This window comes from Diceros bicornis, chromosome 23, assembly GCF_020826845.1.
Source record: "Diceros bicornis minor isolate mBicDic1 chromosome 23, mDicBic1.mat.cur, whole genome shotgun sequence".
Taxonomy (NCBI): Eukaryota; Metazoa; Chordata; class Mammalia; order Perissodactyla; family Rhinocerotidae; genus Diceros; species Diceros bicornis.
In genome coordinates, this window is record NC_080762.1 from 33,591,447 (window position 1) to 33,609,208 (window position 17,762).

The following is a 17,762-nucleotide window of genomic DNA, read 5'->3' on the forward strand; positions in this document are numbered from 1 at the left end:
TGGAGAATAGGCTTTGGAGAGGGTGGATGGTAGAGGCAAGGACACCAGTTGGGAAATGATTTTAATCATCTGTGTGAGGGAAGATGGTGGCTTGAAAGAGGGAGGTGGTGGTGGAGCATCAGATTCAGGATATCTTTTGAAGGTAGATGGATGGGGTTTACCGATGAATTGATATGAGTTGTGAAAAAATGGGAGGAGTCAAGAACAGCACCTAGATTTTTAGCCTGAGCCACTTGAGTGAATAGTGGGAAGGAGTGGATCTGTAGGCAGAGGCAGCAATCACGGGTTCTGTGTGGGCATCTTTGGTTTGAGATGCCTGTCATTCACTAGAGTGGGAATGTCTGGTAGGCGGTTGGGTCTGGGTGTCTGGAGTGGGGAGTTCTGGGCTGGACAATGGGGATCATCAGCGTATGGCATTTAAAGCCAGCAGAGTGGAGGAGCTCGCTGGAGAGTGGGTGTTATTGGAGAAGAGAAGCAGCCTGAATACCAAGCCCGGTGGCTCTCCAGTGTGATGGAGTCTTCAGGGACAGGAGGTGCCCAAAAGGAGGCTAAGAGGAAGCAAGCAGTCAGGGAGTAGTTGGGTGAAAGATATGCAGGGAGGTCAGGCCTTGGGGGAGTGTGAAGCTTGAATTGTTCCCTCCCTTTTCAGTGGTTCTCCATCTTCTCTTTGGTCCCCTTTCACCTGATGCCTTTAGTTTTTTTCATCCCAGATAACAACTGCTCTAGGTCTCAGAGTGTGGTTCCCTGACTGGCAGCCTCAGCCCTACCCAGGAACTTGTTAAAAATGTAAATTGATGGGCTCCACCCTAGACCTACAAATGAGAAACTCTGAGAGGTGGAGCCCAGCCAGCTGTGTGTTAATAAACTCTTCTGACGCACGCTGAAGTTTGAGAACCACTGCTCTAGGGAAAGGAACTGAGAAACTGAATCAATGAAAGATAACAGATCAGGTTTACTCTATCATCTCTTTCTGGGCCATCTGTTTAAAGCCAAAGAAATAAATATCTAGTGGTAGATTTTAAGTATCAGTAGACCATAATTTATTTATTTATTTATTTTAAAGATTTTATTTATTTATTTTTTCCCCCCAAAGCCCCAGTAGATAGTTGTATGTCATAGTTGCACATCCTTCTAGTTGCTGTATGTGGGACGCGGCCTCAGCATGGCTGGAGAAGCGGTGCATCGGTGCGTGCCCGGGATCCGAACCCGGGCCGCCGGCAGCGGAGCGTGCGCACTTAACTGCTAAGCCACAGGGCTGGCCCTCAGTAGACCATTATTGAGACATCTTCATGGGGGCCCTGGAAACTTCTCAAGCCCTACAAATCATAAAAGCAGGCAGCTGCCTATTCTGTCTTTGGTAATGGACTCTATTGATAACTCTATATTCTATAGAGTATTATACAAGCTCTCTGACTCCAAATATAGAGACAATGAAAATTTTGGCATTTTGGTGGGCAATCCAAAATCTCTAACAACAATTCAGAACTTATTTTGTTTAAACACAATTTATCTCCCAGGCAATTTTAAATAATGTCTGAATACTGAAGCACATAATAATAATAATAATAATGGCAGAAGATTTGTTGAATTGTGAATTTTTGTTCATAAAATACATCTCAAATTTATTTTAGCCGTTTAAATAATAGAGTTTAATGTATATTTAGTCAAGCATTACAGTAGTAAGGGCTTAAGGAGATTAGAAATAAATTAATCCAATTAAAGAACATGTCTGTGAGGTTTGATATGTCATAGGTATGAATGAATTGTTTGCACAGCAGCTGTAAAGAAACCATTAATGATTAACTGTCTAGAAGAGGTTTAATCAAGAATAAATGCTATAGGACATATTTTAAAATATTTAAGTTAAACAAATGAAGATTTGAGCATTTGAAAACATCACATCACGCCATCATTTTTGCTACATCTTTTCCTCGGGAGTTCAACCTCTGAGTTTCTACTTTTCTGTTATCTGCAGAAATGTCAGTGCCTTTGTGTTTTGCAGAAAAGGCAGAGCTTCCAACAGTGCATGAGGTTTGGCCTTTTGGGTCTCCCCACACGAGGCCCTGTGGGGGAATTTGGGGACCCCACGGCCTTGAGTATGGGATTCAGATTTCCCAGTGTTGGAGGAAGATTATTTCTTAAGATTACCGGTACCTTTTCTGTTCCTGGAGTTTGTGGAGTTGAAAATAGGAGGTGTGCTTATTTCGCGTCTCTGCCAGAGGATATTTTTAGGGTTTAAGAATCAGCTTTGTAAGAGTCAGAAGAACTAGGTGGGAAAGCTGTTCCTGTGGGAACAAAGCTTCAACCACATATAAGGTGGTAGATGATGGGTTCCTCCATTACTAGTTATCTTAGGTATTGGGAGGGTTCTAAAGGGAACATACGTTTGAAAAACCTCAGCTTAATAAATGACAGTGAAGTTGAGGGGGATGGACATTGACGGTGGGGAAGTGGGAAAGAATGGAAGGAGATGGAAAAGGGGGGCCAGAATAATGTGTGTGCCTTTTGTTTTCAATTGCTTGAAAATTTTAAGAGAAAAACTTTGTTGATATTAGCATCACTTTTTCTTTCTTTATATTTGACTTTTTTTTTCTAGACGTGGGCTACAATTAGGGGTTCTGATTATGGGACAGGAGACTGACAGATTTAATTTATGCCTTTGGTGAAAAAGGCAGCGCATTTTGCATTTAATTTGTTCAGATCTAACCTTTAAACACCAGCATCCCCCAGCCCCCCACCTCAAGAAAATAAGAAACAGAAAAGCCGAAAGATCAATAGAATTTGGAACTTAGACCTGGAAGATTCACAGATACACCTAAAACTTTAGTAGCTAGCTATAGAATGAATTTCTGAGCATAAAAAATGAAGTTCCTTGGAATAAGACATGTGGCCCCAAAGTAGGGTTTACTCTGTTTAAACCATAACAAATATGCCATCTATAACTCACATGAAACTAAATTGTTTTAAGAAACTACATGGCAAGAGTTTCTTTTTTTTCAATTAGAAGTAATAATTTAAGTTATAGTCTCCAAAGAAGGAAACATAAAGTCATATACTTCGCAGGAAAGCCTGCAGAGACATAATTCTGTAAGGTAGGGAGAGTGGAAAATAGATCAGAAAGTAAGAGAAATGAATAGGCACTCAGAGCATATGGACATTGGGATATTTAGAAATTATAAATGACGTGCCTGAGAAGTTGAACCTATGGGAAAAGAAGTTTAGTAGCGCTTTCTCTTTTGTAATTTAATATTATTCACAAAGAAGAAACCTTGAAGAAGAAATTCAGAAATCATTTCAATATGAAGTAGGAGTACCTGAAATTTGCCTCATTAGTGTTTTTTTTAAAGAATATTTTTCTGATTATAAATGTTTCTATAATAATACATGTTTATTATAGAAAAAGTTAAGATAATGCATTAAAGATATAGAACATCTTTAATCTATTTTCTAGATATCCACTGTTGACATTTTTATGTTTTACCTCCCACTGCACATGTACGATACGTGTTAATTTAAAGAGAGATAAATTTCCACTTTATCAATAGTATTTTTTGTTGTTGTTGAGGAAGATTTGCCCTGAGCTAACATCTGTGCCAATCTTCCTCTATTTTGTATGTGGTCGCCACCACAGCATGGCTGATGAATGGTGTAGGTCTGCGCCCAGGATCCAACACCGCGAACCCAGACTGCCAAAGCAGAGCATGCTGAACTTACCCACTACACCAAAGGGCCAGCTCCCCAATAGTATTTTTTATGTCATTAGAGTCAAACAGTTGAATGACTGCATAATATTTTTTCACGTGGGTATACCATAATTAAGTAATGCTTCTATTGTTGGTTCTTATTTGATTATTTACAATTAAATATAAGAAATTATGCTGATAAGCATTCTTGCATATAGACTGATATTTACCTGTGATTATTTTCATAAGGTATTCCTAGAAGTGGAATTACTAGATTTAAGGTTTGAATATTCTTAAGACTCTTGATAAATAATGCCAGTTTACCCTCTTACCAGTAATATATAAGAATGCTCATTTATTTCACCTTATCTTCATTGAGATTTATTGTCATTTAAAAAATCTTTGTCAATTTGAAAGGCAAAAATGACATCTGATAGCTGCCTTAATTCGTATAGGTTATTACTCATGAGACTAAATCTTTAAAAGGTTCTCAGCAATTTGTGCATTGTTTACATCCTTTTCTTATTTTTCTATTGCAGAGATATTGTATTTATTATTGATTTGTAGAAGTTATTTCTATGGGGGTTTAAAGTGCTACTCCTCCTCACTTCTTCAATGAGATTGTAATAGTTCCAAATAAATGGTTGAGGATAAAATTAATTTATTATTCTAGTTTGCCTAAATATCACATATGCCATGCCTGAATTATAACTTGATAAAAAATAAATGCATTGTATTCATGTACATAACACTAAAACAATAGCATATAATTTATTTCTTTGACTTGGAATCTCACAGAATTTGGGAATGACCATTGTTAATTATAATCTGGGAATTTAAAAATCTCTCACATAAATTTGCTTACTTAGCAAGTGTCTTTCATTTGTGTAGAAAGGTTTGCCAGTTTTTAAAATTTTTGGTCATTTGGATTTAAGATGAATGAAAGTTTATTGCAACTGTTAATCACATGCAAGTGAGCCTCTTTTCTCTGTAAAATCTTGTGCTAGACAGTAAATAGAGATTGTTATAAGACAAGGAATTTAGGAGGTTGTAGCAGATATGCCATTCACCACACCGTGAGACAGAACTAGAAGTGCCAAATGAGTGGGAGAGGTAGTGAATAGGAGCTCAGAGGAGGGAGCAGGGAGAAATCACCATGGCCCATGGGGGTAAGGATATAAATTCAGAAGCAGTGTGGTGGCAGGTCTGGATTTACCTGTATTTCAACTTGTGTCATGGGTTGTTATGAAGGTATTATACAATCCCTGTAATGTGGTTGACTTTGCCACATCTTACTGACACATTACAGTTTTTAACTTACTTTTTGGTTGTTATTGTTTGCCTATTGTTTATACTGCTGTCTTTCCATCTTGAAATCACCATGTGATAGTAAACTCTGTGCCGAGGCCATCCCTTGCTCTATGGTGCCATCTGTGTCATAGCATGTTAGATGAAACCCATAAGATGCAGGAGAAATACTTCTAGGCAGAGGCAATGTTTATGTAAAACCAAAGACTTTTTGGGAACTACTAAAATCGCCAAATCGGATGGAGAAAACCACAAGGAGCAAACACAAATCCACTTATTAGTATGAAACTATTACATTTCCAAGGGTGCCTTAGCCTAATTTCCTAGCAGATTGTCTTAGTCTGTGAGCCCCTCACAGTAAGGAATCCTCCTCATCAGCTATCTCTGCTGGACTCCATGGGAGCCTGAAAATGAAACATAAAGTAGATCTCTCTGCTGAAGAGGTTTACCCAGTGGCCAGGCAGTAACTCTGCCAGAATATAAAGAAGGTCATGCACTTCGTGTAACAGTGACTCTAGAATCCAATTAAAAAGTTTAGTATAAGGCGCAGTCATTCCCACTTAATCCGATCACGGTTTAATGCAATCCTTTGCTTATTTCAGTCAGCGCCTTTGGAGGCAAATCAATTGTATGTCTTTGTTTCCACGTTTTCCTCGGTAATTTGATCACCTTCAGCTGTTTAAATAAAGCTCAATTGGGAAATCTGGCAACATCTTTGAAGAATTGCCACATAGCATAAAGTCAACAAAGAAGCTTCATTATGGCGAGCTCCAAAATGGACACGACAAAAGCAAAAATTCAGTTGTCTATGATGGAAGTGGAATGGAGTGTAGGGGAGTCGAAGAAGAAAATTCTTGCAAAGAGTCTTGACTCAACATAAACTGATAAAATACTGTTGATTGCTTCTCTCTACACTCATTCCAACTTACTGGAAGGTTGTAAATATGTTAGTGCTGCTGTTGGCATCATGGAGGCCGGTCTCTCAGTTGAAATGATAGAAATGATATTGATGCATTTCTCTGAAGCTGACAGTACTTTTGAGCAGTGAAGACACCTTCGTTTGCTTTGTAAGGGTGTCACCCTGAGTTCCCCATATAGAAAGTTGGCATTTACCTCGTGAGTGCGTGTGGCTTATTGCTTCAGGGAAGGCTGAAGCGGCCAATGATACAAAAATGGCCCCTCTTATTCTGTTGGAATTTGAGTAATTCCAAATATGTACATGACTATTATAAAATTTAGAGTAGACTCAGATGGTTAATTCTGCAAATTGGATGATTTCTGACTGTCCATAATGGAATAAGAGGATTACTTTGGTCTGTGCAAATATGAGTGAGATTGACAAACTGCAAGTCCCAGTGGTTGCAAATTACCCATTTCACATTGCTTTCAGAGCTGAGGTACCTGAGGATGTCTGCAGCTCTGGTTCAAGTCATTAAAGGGAGGAAAAAAACAAATGTAGGGGCTGGCCTGGTGACATAGTGGTTAAGTTCATACGCTCCACTTTGGTGGTCCGGGGTTTGCAGGTTCGGATCCTGGGCGCGGACCTACACACTGCTCATCAAGCCACGCTGTGGCGACATCCTGCATACAAAGTAGAGGAAGAAGGGCACAGATTAGCTCAGGCACAATCTTCCTCAAGCAAAAAGAGGAAGATTGGCAACAGGTGTTAACTCAGGGACAATCTTCCTCACCAAAAAAACCCCACCAAAACCAAAACAAAACAAATCTAAATTGATATCAATAGCCATTTTGAAAAATATGCACAATAACATATGCTACAGTTCCTCTTTTGATATGCCAATCATGTGCTGTTCTGGGAGAACAGCATGAGCTGCCCTTAAGAGGGTTACCTATGGAGTCACAAACATGGTCTATATGGCACTTTTCAAGAAAGCTGCTTAGAAGTAGAGCCGGGCTGTGTCCCTCCTTTATTAAAGTCAGCTAAGTCAAATTCCTCGCTGCACTCATTTTAGAGTCTAAGTTCTGTGCGCCCAAGTATTTTATTTTGTCCGCCTCCACGGGGAAGCCTTGAAAGGCTTTGCTATGCCTAGACCTAACTTAGAGGATGTGTGTGATACCAGAGCATGCCTCACTGTGGGGAAGGGAGAGAGGTAGAGCCAGATTATTCTTTGTGTCTGAGTTTGGAGGAGGAAAATGGAACTTGTAATGTGATTCCAATCAGCAGCTAGCCCTTTAATCTCTACAAATGAAATACTCAATTTAATAGAATTCTAAAAGTAAAACAAATGCTTTGTTCTCAGTGATTCTGCCATTCAGAGCTCTTGGCAGCACATCAACCATACTTGAAATGTCTTTGGGTATTTTTTTTTTACTGTGCTTTTCATCCTAACACATCTTTTGAACTGTTAGAGTTTTGAACAGAGAAACAGGAAGGCCGAACTCCTCTCAGAGTGTCCGGTCTGTGTTGCTCTAAGGTCCCCATCTGCTGACTTAGCAATAAAGAACTTACCATAATAAGTATTTTGGCCATACTACAGTAGATTTGAGAGGCTAAAAAGTAATAGAGCAAATTAAAATGAGTTTGGGGTAGAAAGGAGAGAAATACCGCATAGGGAGATGTTTGTAATGAAATGCGTTACAAATCACTACCAAAGTAAAACTAGTATGCTGGGGAAATCAATTGCCAAAAATTGCCACAAAGTGTGGATGTTATGAAATAATACTTATTCTTTATTGAGCATTTACTGTTCTCGGCACTGTGCTAAGAGTTTTTCATGTAATATTTCATCTAAGCCTCACTATATGAGTTATAAGGAGGAAATTGATCTCTGGAAGGGTTGTCACACAGTAAGTGGCTCCAACCCTGATCTACCTGACTTCATGGTCTTCTGCTGAATTTTGGTGAATTCTTTTTGTATTTTTTGATGTGCACCAAAACGTTAATATTTTTATTAATGTATCAAGAGTATTGTATAACTTCTCTTACATTTACTAGAGTGTTCATATGAAGATGGAGAATTTCAAACCATTTATTGGTTTTGAAATTTTATTTAAGCCTATTTAATTTGGAGTATTTCTGTCATTGGAAGCTATACAAAAATTTTGCAAAGACTTTTTCAGTAGTTGAGATACATACTTTGGGGGTCTGAAAGTGTGCAAGAGAAAAATGAATCCTTTTTTACTCTCCGCTTGTAGCCGTGAAGTCCCTGGGCTGAAAAGTTGCATTAGGAATGAATTTACAAAGTTTTTGGCCATATTTTCAGGGGTGCATGATTTTTGCTGTCAGTCTATATCCTGTCAGGCAGGGACTGAATGGATACTCTGCTGCTCAGTGGAAAGAAGTCCATTTGACTCAAGAGATGCCCAAGGGTGGGGGCTCCACCTGCTTCAGATCCCAGCTTGCCTGGCTCACTCTCACACACATGCAATCTCAGGGCAGGTGGGTCAGGAGACTCACATCCCAAGGGGGTCTTTTCCTGCGGAGAAAGGCTGTTGGGATGCAATTGGAGAAAACGATCCTTTTTTGGTTGCATCCTTATCTTCTTCCTCTCCCATCTGTGTGAAATATAGTGCAAATGGCCATTGGAATATAACAAAATATCTCGTGACTCTGGTCCTCTGGGAACTTAGAATCCTCTGGGAATGGTGAGACATAATCACTTGAAAAATAAGTTTAGAGGAGGAAAAGATAGTTTCTGGTTCCGTCAGGAACTGGCCCTGCTGCATTCTTCATGAAGGTTGAGACTTAGCCTTCTGTTCATTGCTGTCTTCCCAGCCCCTGGAACAGGGTCTTCATGGAGACACTCAGTCAATGTGTATTAAAGGCCTGAGTGGGTTAGCAGTCAGGAAAGGCTTCGTGGAGGTGAGTGGGATTTAAGATATTTCTTTATAAGAGGATTTTTTTGTGTGTGTGAGGAAGATTTGCTCTCTTTTTGCTTGAGGAAGATGGCCCCTGAGCTAACATCTGTGCCAGTCTTCCTCTACTTTGTATATGGGACGCTGTCACAGCATGGCTTGATGAGTGGTGTGTAGGTCTCCGCCCAGGATCCAAACCCATGAACCCCAGGCCACCGAAGCAGAGTGGGCAAACTTAACCACTATGCCACCAGGCCAGCCCCAAGAGGAGTTTTATAGGTACATGTTGGGAGAGGGAGAGAGTCAGGAAAGTATAAGATCAGTTTGGAGAGAACTATTTTGGATAAAGTGAGGGGCTGGTGAAGGAAAATTTTGAGATATTGTCAGAAGAATAGGTAGGAGTCACACTTTGGAGGGCACTGAATTTCTGATGGGGGAGGGCTCAGAGTCTGTGTTGTGTGTTGTCCTTAGAAGGAGTTGATGAGAGCAGTGAAGCAGACCAGTGACGTCACCAGACTTCCCCAGCCTGAAGGACAAATTGCCTGCCCACCTTCTAAGTTTTTGTTGCTCATGTAGGAGAATTTGGGTATTTTTTTTTAACTCGCACTGAGCAGATGGACTATTTGATATGAAGCCATCCTAATGTGCTGATATGGAGTACTACATTGTAGTTTGTGTAAGTGATAGTATTGGACCTGTTTGAGCTGGTTTCTATTTCTAGTCACTTGAGGGACTTCTTGACTGAATTATACTTTAGCTTTTGCCTGATCTCTCTGTAGAGAACCAATAGGGAAAAGAAAAGAAGTTAAGTGAATATTTGCTAACCCATGGAAATCTGCCAGTCACTTTTACATATATAATATCATTCATTTATTGCATTTCATATACCTGTATTAATCCAAAGAATATTAAAAAAATGCATATACACTTTTAACAAAGATGAACCCAGTATAGAAAAGGAAAAATAAAATAAGAAACATAAAGGAAGTCAGTGGAGTTTGTTGCACAGAATACCTATCATGAGGACTTGGGCACTTGCTAGAGGTGGTTGCAAATGGGATGGGGGCTGGGGGCTTTTTGACTTCTGGTGCAAAGAGGGAGACATGATGAGTTATATGATTTACAGTGTTTGTGAGATAAGAAGAAATTGATTACTCAGGAGCAGCCCAGCTAGTTCTGGAACCTGAGAGAAAATTCTCCCGTGAGTCCACATAAAGAAGACTCTGAAACATTTTATTTTGGTTGCCAGTGGGAAGGGTTGATATCCTCTTATGAAAAGGGAGGAGTCAGACCAATGCCCTACTGCCTGGAAGAGGGCTGAGGTGGTAGCTGTGGGCAGGGCCAAGGCTTTCATCTTTAGTCCCTAAATACCTCAAGCAAAATCTTTGTAATGAACTCTCGAAGATGCACCCTTTATCCCCTTCAAATCACAGCCTGCAGTTATTATGCTTGTTTATTCATTTATTGTTTCTTCTCCCAAACATATTGTATTCTGCACAAGAGCAGAGGCTCTAAGTGTCTTATATATCATTTCATCTCCACGTAGCACATAGTCCGATATATATATATTAGCAGTTTAAGTATTTATTGAATGAAGAAAGGAATGGAAAGAACTGGTGCTAAAATGTACTCTACGGTAACTGAATTAGTCAGCCTGTTGAAAGGGATTTTTAACTACTTATAAGCCTGATTACACTAGATTGCTAGCTATAAGAATATTTGGAATGTTTACCAGAGTGATTGATCTTGAAACAGCTGATAAAAGACATTCTTCTTGCCAATAATCAGATAAATCAGATGGCCAGTTGTCTGTTGAGTTCATCCCACGTGGGAAATCTTTAGAGTAGGTTTTATAATCCGTATCTCAACAGTGAGGAAACCAAAGCGCAGAGAAGTTGAATTATGGATTTATTTTCTACTTATAAAAATAATGAAAGATGTATATTTTAATTGAAACATTTTCTTGAGCATATCATATAATTTGGCTGTGGTATATGTGGCAGCTGCATTCACACACGTTAGTTAAACGTTAGGCATTTCTAAAATAACTGAGGTGTTTGTAGGAACCAGATATATGGCTAACTTTTGCTTGCTTCCCTTTCAAATATGGATTACTGTCATTCCTGGTGAGAGAACGCAGGAATCCGTTTCCTGTGGTGGCTGATTAAGGGCTGTGTCCTCCCACCCTGCAGGGACACGGAATACAAAGGGCTGCAACTCTCTCTGGATCAGATCTCAGCCTCCAAACCAGCCTTCTCCTATGCCAGCAGCTCCACTCCTACCATGACTGACAGCAGGAAGGGGGCCAAGCCTAGGCTCTCCAGCTCAAAGTCAAAATCCAGGACTTCCCCATACCCGCAGGTAGGTGCATTGCCCTTTTTCAGCTTTCTTTTCTGTGACCTGATTTGGTCTCACCGTTGAGGAAGTAGTAAAACTGTTTGGAATTAATTATCTGGTTTTAATAAATTTAAAACTTCTATAAATCTAGAAAGCTTTCTAAAACTATCTTCTTCCTCCTCTTCTTCCTTTAAAATAACTGTGCTAGTAAAAATTTGAAGTGATCTTGTGGTTTATTGCTTTTATATAAAGGTCATGAGAGTCTCAGTTGTGGTCAGAACCATAACTTTGTTATTTCAAAGAGATTGATCCTATATGTCTTCCCCACAATGATTAACCAGAAAGATGTAGCCAGCATAGTGAAAGATGGAAAACGAGAGCTTGATGTAGAAAAATTGAATTTTAGGATAGGAACTGAAGTAGAAGGAAATTAAGAGGTGGAGGCAAAGGATCAAGGATGCATTTCATCCTGAGATTTGAGCACAGATGGACTATTTATGGGGAGGAATGAAATAGAAAGGGTCTTCCAGATGTCAGGAGTGGTAGAAAAAGCTACTCTCTTCTCATCTTTGCAAGGTGGTGAGTTGATGAGACCCAGAGGAGGTATTCCAGAAACACTGCAAGGTACAAAGACGAGTCCTGATTCTTGGAAGGAAAAATTATTTTTCTGATTAGTCACTGAACTATAGAAACTAGACTGGGTCAAGTTGTGTGCACAACTCTCTCCTGGCCTGAAGGAAGTAGGACAGCACTGGGGATCCCCCACTCCTGATATCCTGGGACCACCTGCCTCCATCCTTTTCTTTAAGGGTGTCACATCAAACTTCCTGCAGTTCATTAGAATAACACAGGAGATGATTCCTGGGCTGGTATAAAACTAAACTGGATTTGGAGTCATTTCATCAAGATGGCCTTTATCATTTATGTTTTTAATATATATATACACACAGATATATAGTGTGTGTGTGAGGAAGATTGGCCCTAACGTCTGTTGCCAATCTTCCTCTTTTTGCTTGAGGAAGACTGTCCCTGAGCTAACATCTGTGACAGTCTTCCTCTACTTTTTATGTGGGATGCCACTACAGTATGGCTTGATGAGCCGTGTGTAGGTCTGCACGTGGGATCCAAACCCGTGAATCTTGGGCCACCAAAGCAGAGCGCAGAAACTTAACCACTACACCACTGGGATGGCCCCTAAGATATTTTTTAAAGTAAAAATGGCCATCTAATGGGTACAGAAACTATTATTTCCTTAGTTATCAGAGCTATATTATTCTGTTGATTTCTACCAGTGTATACTGTTTGAGGAAATGTCGTTCATTGAACTAATGGCCACTAAGAAGCTACTATTTGCTAAACTGTTTTAGCAGCTTGGTATATCAAGATAAGAAGATCCAGCCCCCAAGCGACCCCAAGAGACCTATGTCACGTGGTTTAAAATCTCCCACAGAAGACCAGATTTGTTTACTCTGACAAAAAGGGGGGAGGTAGATGTGTGATGCCTAGATGTTTTTCAGTGGATACTTTCTGTTATGAGGACTGAGCACTTTACTTATTAAGTGCATTTTAGTTCAAGTCACTGTGGAGGAAAATTTGCTTCTTTTTATTGAACATCTGAGAAGCTTTTCTTATTACTATTTTGTGCTTTGGGAAAAGAGTTTTATTGTCTCCTTTTACTACTTGGAAGGATGGATTATGCCTCTGGGTAATTCTGTCCTTACATATATGGGAGTGTTGGACACGTAGATGAAAGGAGAATTTAAATTAGGAAATACAGTTAAGGAGTTTGTCTATTGTAATACAGGAATTAAGCCACAAACAACAAAATCTCCTCTTTGGACTTTCAAAACCTCATTGTCTATGTTTTCTTTCATGCTCAGCTCTTAACATTTAAAATTTCTATTTGTTTACTCTAATGGTACACTACTCATATAAAAAAACATTTTAACGGCCATTAGACTGCTCCTTGTGTATGTGGGGAGGAATTAATTTGAAAGTTATACATGTTCCATAGTTTTAAAAAAAAGCAATAGAGAAGAGTGGAAAGTAGAAAAATCCCCTGTATTCCCTCATTTTCCCTCTCCAAAATTGCGCTTTCTTCTAGAAATGGTCTGTGATGTATAAAAATCAAGAACATGCACACACGTATGTCCGCATAGGATTTCTCTTGACGTTTGTGTGTTCATTTTTGTTGTTAATACCCATATAAATGTAGTCCTTAGAATTTTGGCCATATGTCTTATTTGAAATTGCACAGTCATGAATTAAGTTTACTTAACATTTATGTGCCTAGTAAAGGTTATTCTTTAATTGTGTTTACTTTAGATAATCGTGGTGCTAGGTCAATTATTGACTGAGTTCCTAGTACATGGGCTACTAATACGTAGAGATCAGAAACGGAACAGTCTTTGCTTTTGAGGAGCTACTTGTGTAGACACACAAGGGAACAGGCATTTGCAGTCAATTGTCATGGGGTGAGCAGAGGGTCCTCTGGGGACACGTTGGAAAAGCATGACATCCAGGGCAAACTCATTACTGTTTCTGCTGGAAGAAAACAACAGTACTATCATCTTGGATTCTAGACCCTCAAAATTTTAAGGAAAAAAAAAATTTAGCTTCTCAAAAGTCTTATTTGGTCCAAATTGTCCTTATATTATTAAGGGATACTTAGCTTTTAATTTTCATATGTCCCTGCTATTATGTGTCTTTGACTCAGTAGATGCTACCTGAGTGCCTGCATTGGAAAGATACTACGCTGGCCATTGTGGTGAATGAGGGTAGGGTTGGGTAAAAGATGCTAAACTATAAAGAAGTGGTATAAGAATTGTCCTTAAGTTTTGCAGTACGGTTGGAATGGTAATTTATATACCGGAATAAGTAATGTCTAGGAGATGGTGTATACAAAGGGCTTTATGAGTGATGTCAGCTATAGGGACTCTAGCCTGGATGACTGAGGAAGGTGTGGTGCCCATGCTTTGAGGATAGAATTCAGGTATATGGGCATAAGGGAAGGGAGAGGACACTTCGGGAAGATCAAGATTATGAAGAAATTTAGGGACACACTGTTAGTGTGATTGGGTCTGGGGGTGAAGTGGGGGAGAGTACGTCCCTTTGGATGAGGACTAGTGATGATATGTTTGGAAACATGGATTGTTAGGCCAAGGAGTTTAGAGTTTGTTTTGGTTTGTTTTGTGGAGAGTTTGTTTTGTTCTCATTTTTGAACAGGAAATGAGAGCATTACTGTGGTTGAGGCAAGCTACTTAGACACTCATTTTACTAGTCCTGCTGTGAGTCTGTGAAGGTCTGAACTACAGTTCTCTACTGAAGTGAAAGGCCCTGCAAAGGAAGAATCGATAAGATTCTTTTTATCCTTGGGTGCTTGTACCTCTTCTCATTATAGATATATTTTGATCATTATAGATTTATTTTGAAATTACATTTTAAAGCTTACTTTGTGTAGTTAATGACACACTTGTATTGAATTTTTCTTTATGTATTAATAGATGTATGATAAATGCATTTTTAGTTACTGAGTGATCAAGCTTTTAATTGTATTTAATTTTAAATACTTCTGCCTCTTTTCTCAAAAATAAAGAGAAAATCTTTTCTATTTTGTTATTTCCATATTTTCAGCATGCAAATTCTCATCAGATTTTTCAAAAGGCAGTTTCCAGAGCAAAATCGAGCTTGTAGGGTAACATCTCGTGTCTCTTATTAGCTATGTAAATGATGACTTAGTGATTCCATCAATATTATTTATTAGGCATATCTAGAAATTCCCAGCAGATATCCAATGAATGGCGAACAGCAACACTGCTTTTTGGAATCATTTAGGCACCCTTATTTGAACATGCGAGATATGCACAAATTGTAATTCACGGCCACCGCCCAGTTTGTCTGCAGTAGTAGGTGAACTTTCAGGTCCCCTGCTGGTATGAGATGCCCTTGGGAATGATTTTAGACTTGATTATATTATAGTCACTTAATGAATGACTCAATCACCTTTGTACCTCTATGTATTACTTGGGACAAGAGAGGTCAAAATAGAATTGTTTTTGAAAAATTGTTGTAAGAAATACTGTAGTTAATTTCCAAAGATTCTGCAGATAGCTACTGTGCTGCTGTATAGCAGCAATCTTACCCTTATGACAGTTGTATTTTATTGTTATTAGGTTTATATTCATGAAAATAGCAACTTTTCTTTTTCATAGTTCTGTTGAATTAAAAATATGGAGTTTACAGAATTTATTTTTCAGAACTTGTCCCTAGCAATTGCTAGTAGTGATTGCTAGAATATTCTTCACGTATTTTTATGGAACTAGTCACAGCTCCTCTAATACAGTTGGAAGTTATCTTGGCATCGTTTAGCCATGTCAATCATGAATAAATTGCCTCCTGATTCCAGTTTCCTTTTAAACTTCTCATGTTGGCATGTTTACAGTTGTTACGTTTATTATAGACGGTGCGTGCCGTCCTGTTTTATTGCATCATCCTGCCCTCCTCTTGCTTTTTCCCTAGTCAGTAATAACCAATCTACTATGTAATTCCTAGTAACAGTGCATGCATTAGACTGTGTATGCTTCTGAAATCTGAAAGTATTGAATCACTTGCTACAGATACACTGTAACACTTGCAGGTTTTACTCCACATCTGTTAGTTTAAATAATCCCACAGAACCCTCTTAATTTTCATTGCCAACAGTCTGGCTTCCTTTTGGTGAAGGTAGAAACTCTCTTTCTGCAAAGATTCTTCTGGCCTCAAAAATACACAAGTGCTGGCTATGCTGACTTTTTAAGTTATAGAGAAAAGAAGGACCAAGGATTTCGCAGCGTAGTTTTCTATTATACAGAGTACTTCTCTCACTACCAGGATAGAGATCTCTTCATTTCATGTTTTATATGTAACATAAAATATGTAATCCTTCGCTGTTAATGACAAAAAATTTTAATGCATCTTACAAAAAAAATGAAGTCACCTTTTCAGAAATTCTTGCACTATACAGGCTTGTTTATATTTTCTGGCCGTGTATAAACTTGAGATTACTCTCCCTCTTCTATAGAAATACCAGGAGATTATTAGAATGGACCTTTATGGTCTTTTTAGATCATCTTCATAAGTGAACCTCTGAGTATTATTTTAGAAAACTCAGTAAGGTAAGACCTCTGTGTTACTATTTATACTTTGGCTTTTACTAACTCTTGCATTTAGTTAAATATCTGTTATGTGCACTAAAATGCTAAAGGTGGGGTCCTTAAGGAACCTTGTCCATGGTCTCAATGGGGAGGCAAGACCAACATTTTAGAGAGGAATTGTAACTTAGGGTTGGTCATGGGACCTCAAGGCCATAGCTTCTGCCTTTTCATTCCCCTGGCACGTGTTGGGGGGAGTGGTGGGGGGCAGGCAGTGGTGTCCAGGGACTGTTGGCTGGTGCCCATCCTTCCCTGGTTACTAACAGGTTTTCTCCACGATCACTTTGGGGGATCACTCCCTGGTCACACACTTCCCCATTAATCAGCTTCCTTATACCTCCCAAATTTACCTGTCACTACTCTGCTTCTCTATCCTCGCTCAGCACGTGGGTTTCAGGAGGGACCCAGGTGCCTTATTTGAAATAGGCTAGTGAAGTCTGCTGTAAAGGACACACAAACTTGCTGAGGGAATGTTCAGGGTAAAGGAGTGGTCTGATTAAAGGAGTCCATAGAGAAAGGTGATGTTTTAGGAGATGTGCTGGATAGAGTGGGCGACGAGATGGAAGGGAGTACCCATGGGGACAGGCGAAGGGGTTGTTTCTGGTGCAGTCTACCTAAGCCATTATAGGGAACTTCTTTGTCCTTCTCCTTGCTTTGGAGTATAATAGTATAAGATATTGGTAAAGATAAGGTAGGTATTTATGGTAGATAAACTAGGTATATGGGATTAGAAACAGGACCATATACTTTTTTGCTAAATAGTTTACTCAAATGGGCAGATATCTTAAGTATACTGTTTAATTGATGTTTACTATAATGTTACAATATATAGTGATATATGTCACATACAATGCATTCCGGACAGTGAGAATCCAATGATGATAAATCTCACAAAAATTTAAATAAACCTGGGCTAGATTTTAGATTTCTAAGTGAGGCACCATGCCTCCCTGCTTGTGTTCATGCATTTGTTTCTGCCTGCATTATCTCTAATTTTCAAAATTCTGCCTCTCTTGTAAGGCCCAGATTTAATGCTACCTTTTTCATGAAATTTAACTGAGTTACATTTCTCCTTTGGACCCCTATTTAAAATAATCTACCTTCTACTGCCTTCTAGATATGTCCTATCTCCTCTCTTGGACTATAATTTCTTTGAAAGTAGTAACCATGTCTATTTCATATCCACACCCAACTCTGCCCCAGCATCTAGTATGGTGTCTCCCACTTATTTACTCACTAAATGTTAATGGAATGAATGAATAAATAAATACATACATTAAAAAGTGTAGGAATAATTTGTTAGTTGCCCGTAGAGATATAAAAGCCTCAAGGAGGAAAAATACTCTGCTACTAAGCAATTTATAATCTATGTAAAGAGGCAAAAGATATGCATGCAAAACAGCCGAGGGATGGTTTCACAAATGCAAAA

The 17,762-nt window shown here is 39.0% G+C and overlaps 1 protein-coding gene across 1 annotated transcript in view; it reads left to right on the plus strand.

The window, feature by feature from the left end:
- The window catches only part of SIM1 (SIM bHLH transcription factor 1), a 62,295-nt gene that overhangs the window by 27,990 nt on the left and 16,543 nt on the right, over positions 1 to 17,762 (plus strand). The window contains exon 9 of the mRNA XM_058566854.1: positions 11,000 to 11,168. Coding sequence (XP_058422837.1) covers positions 11,000 to 11,168 — 169 coding nt within the window. The remainder of the gene's footprint in view (positions 1 to 10,999; positions 11,169 to 17,762) is intronic.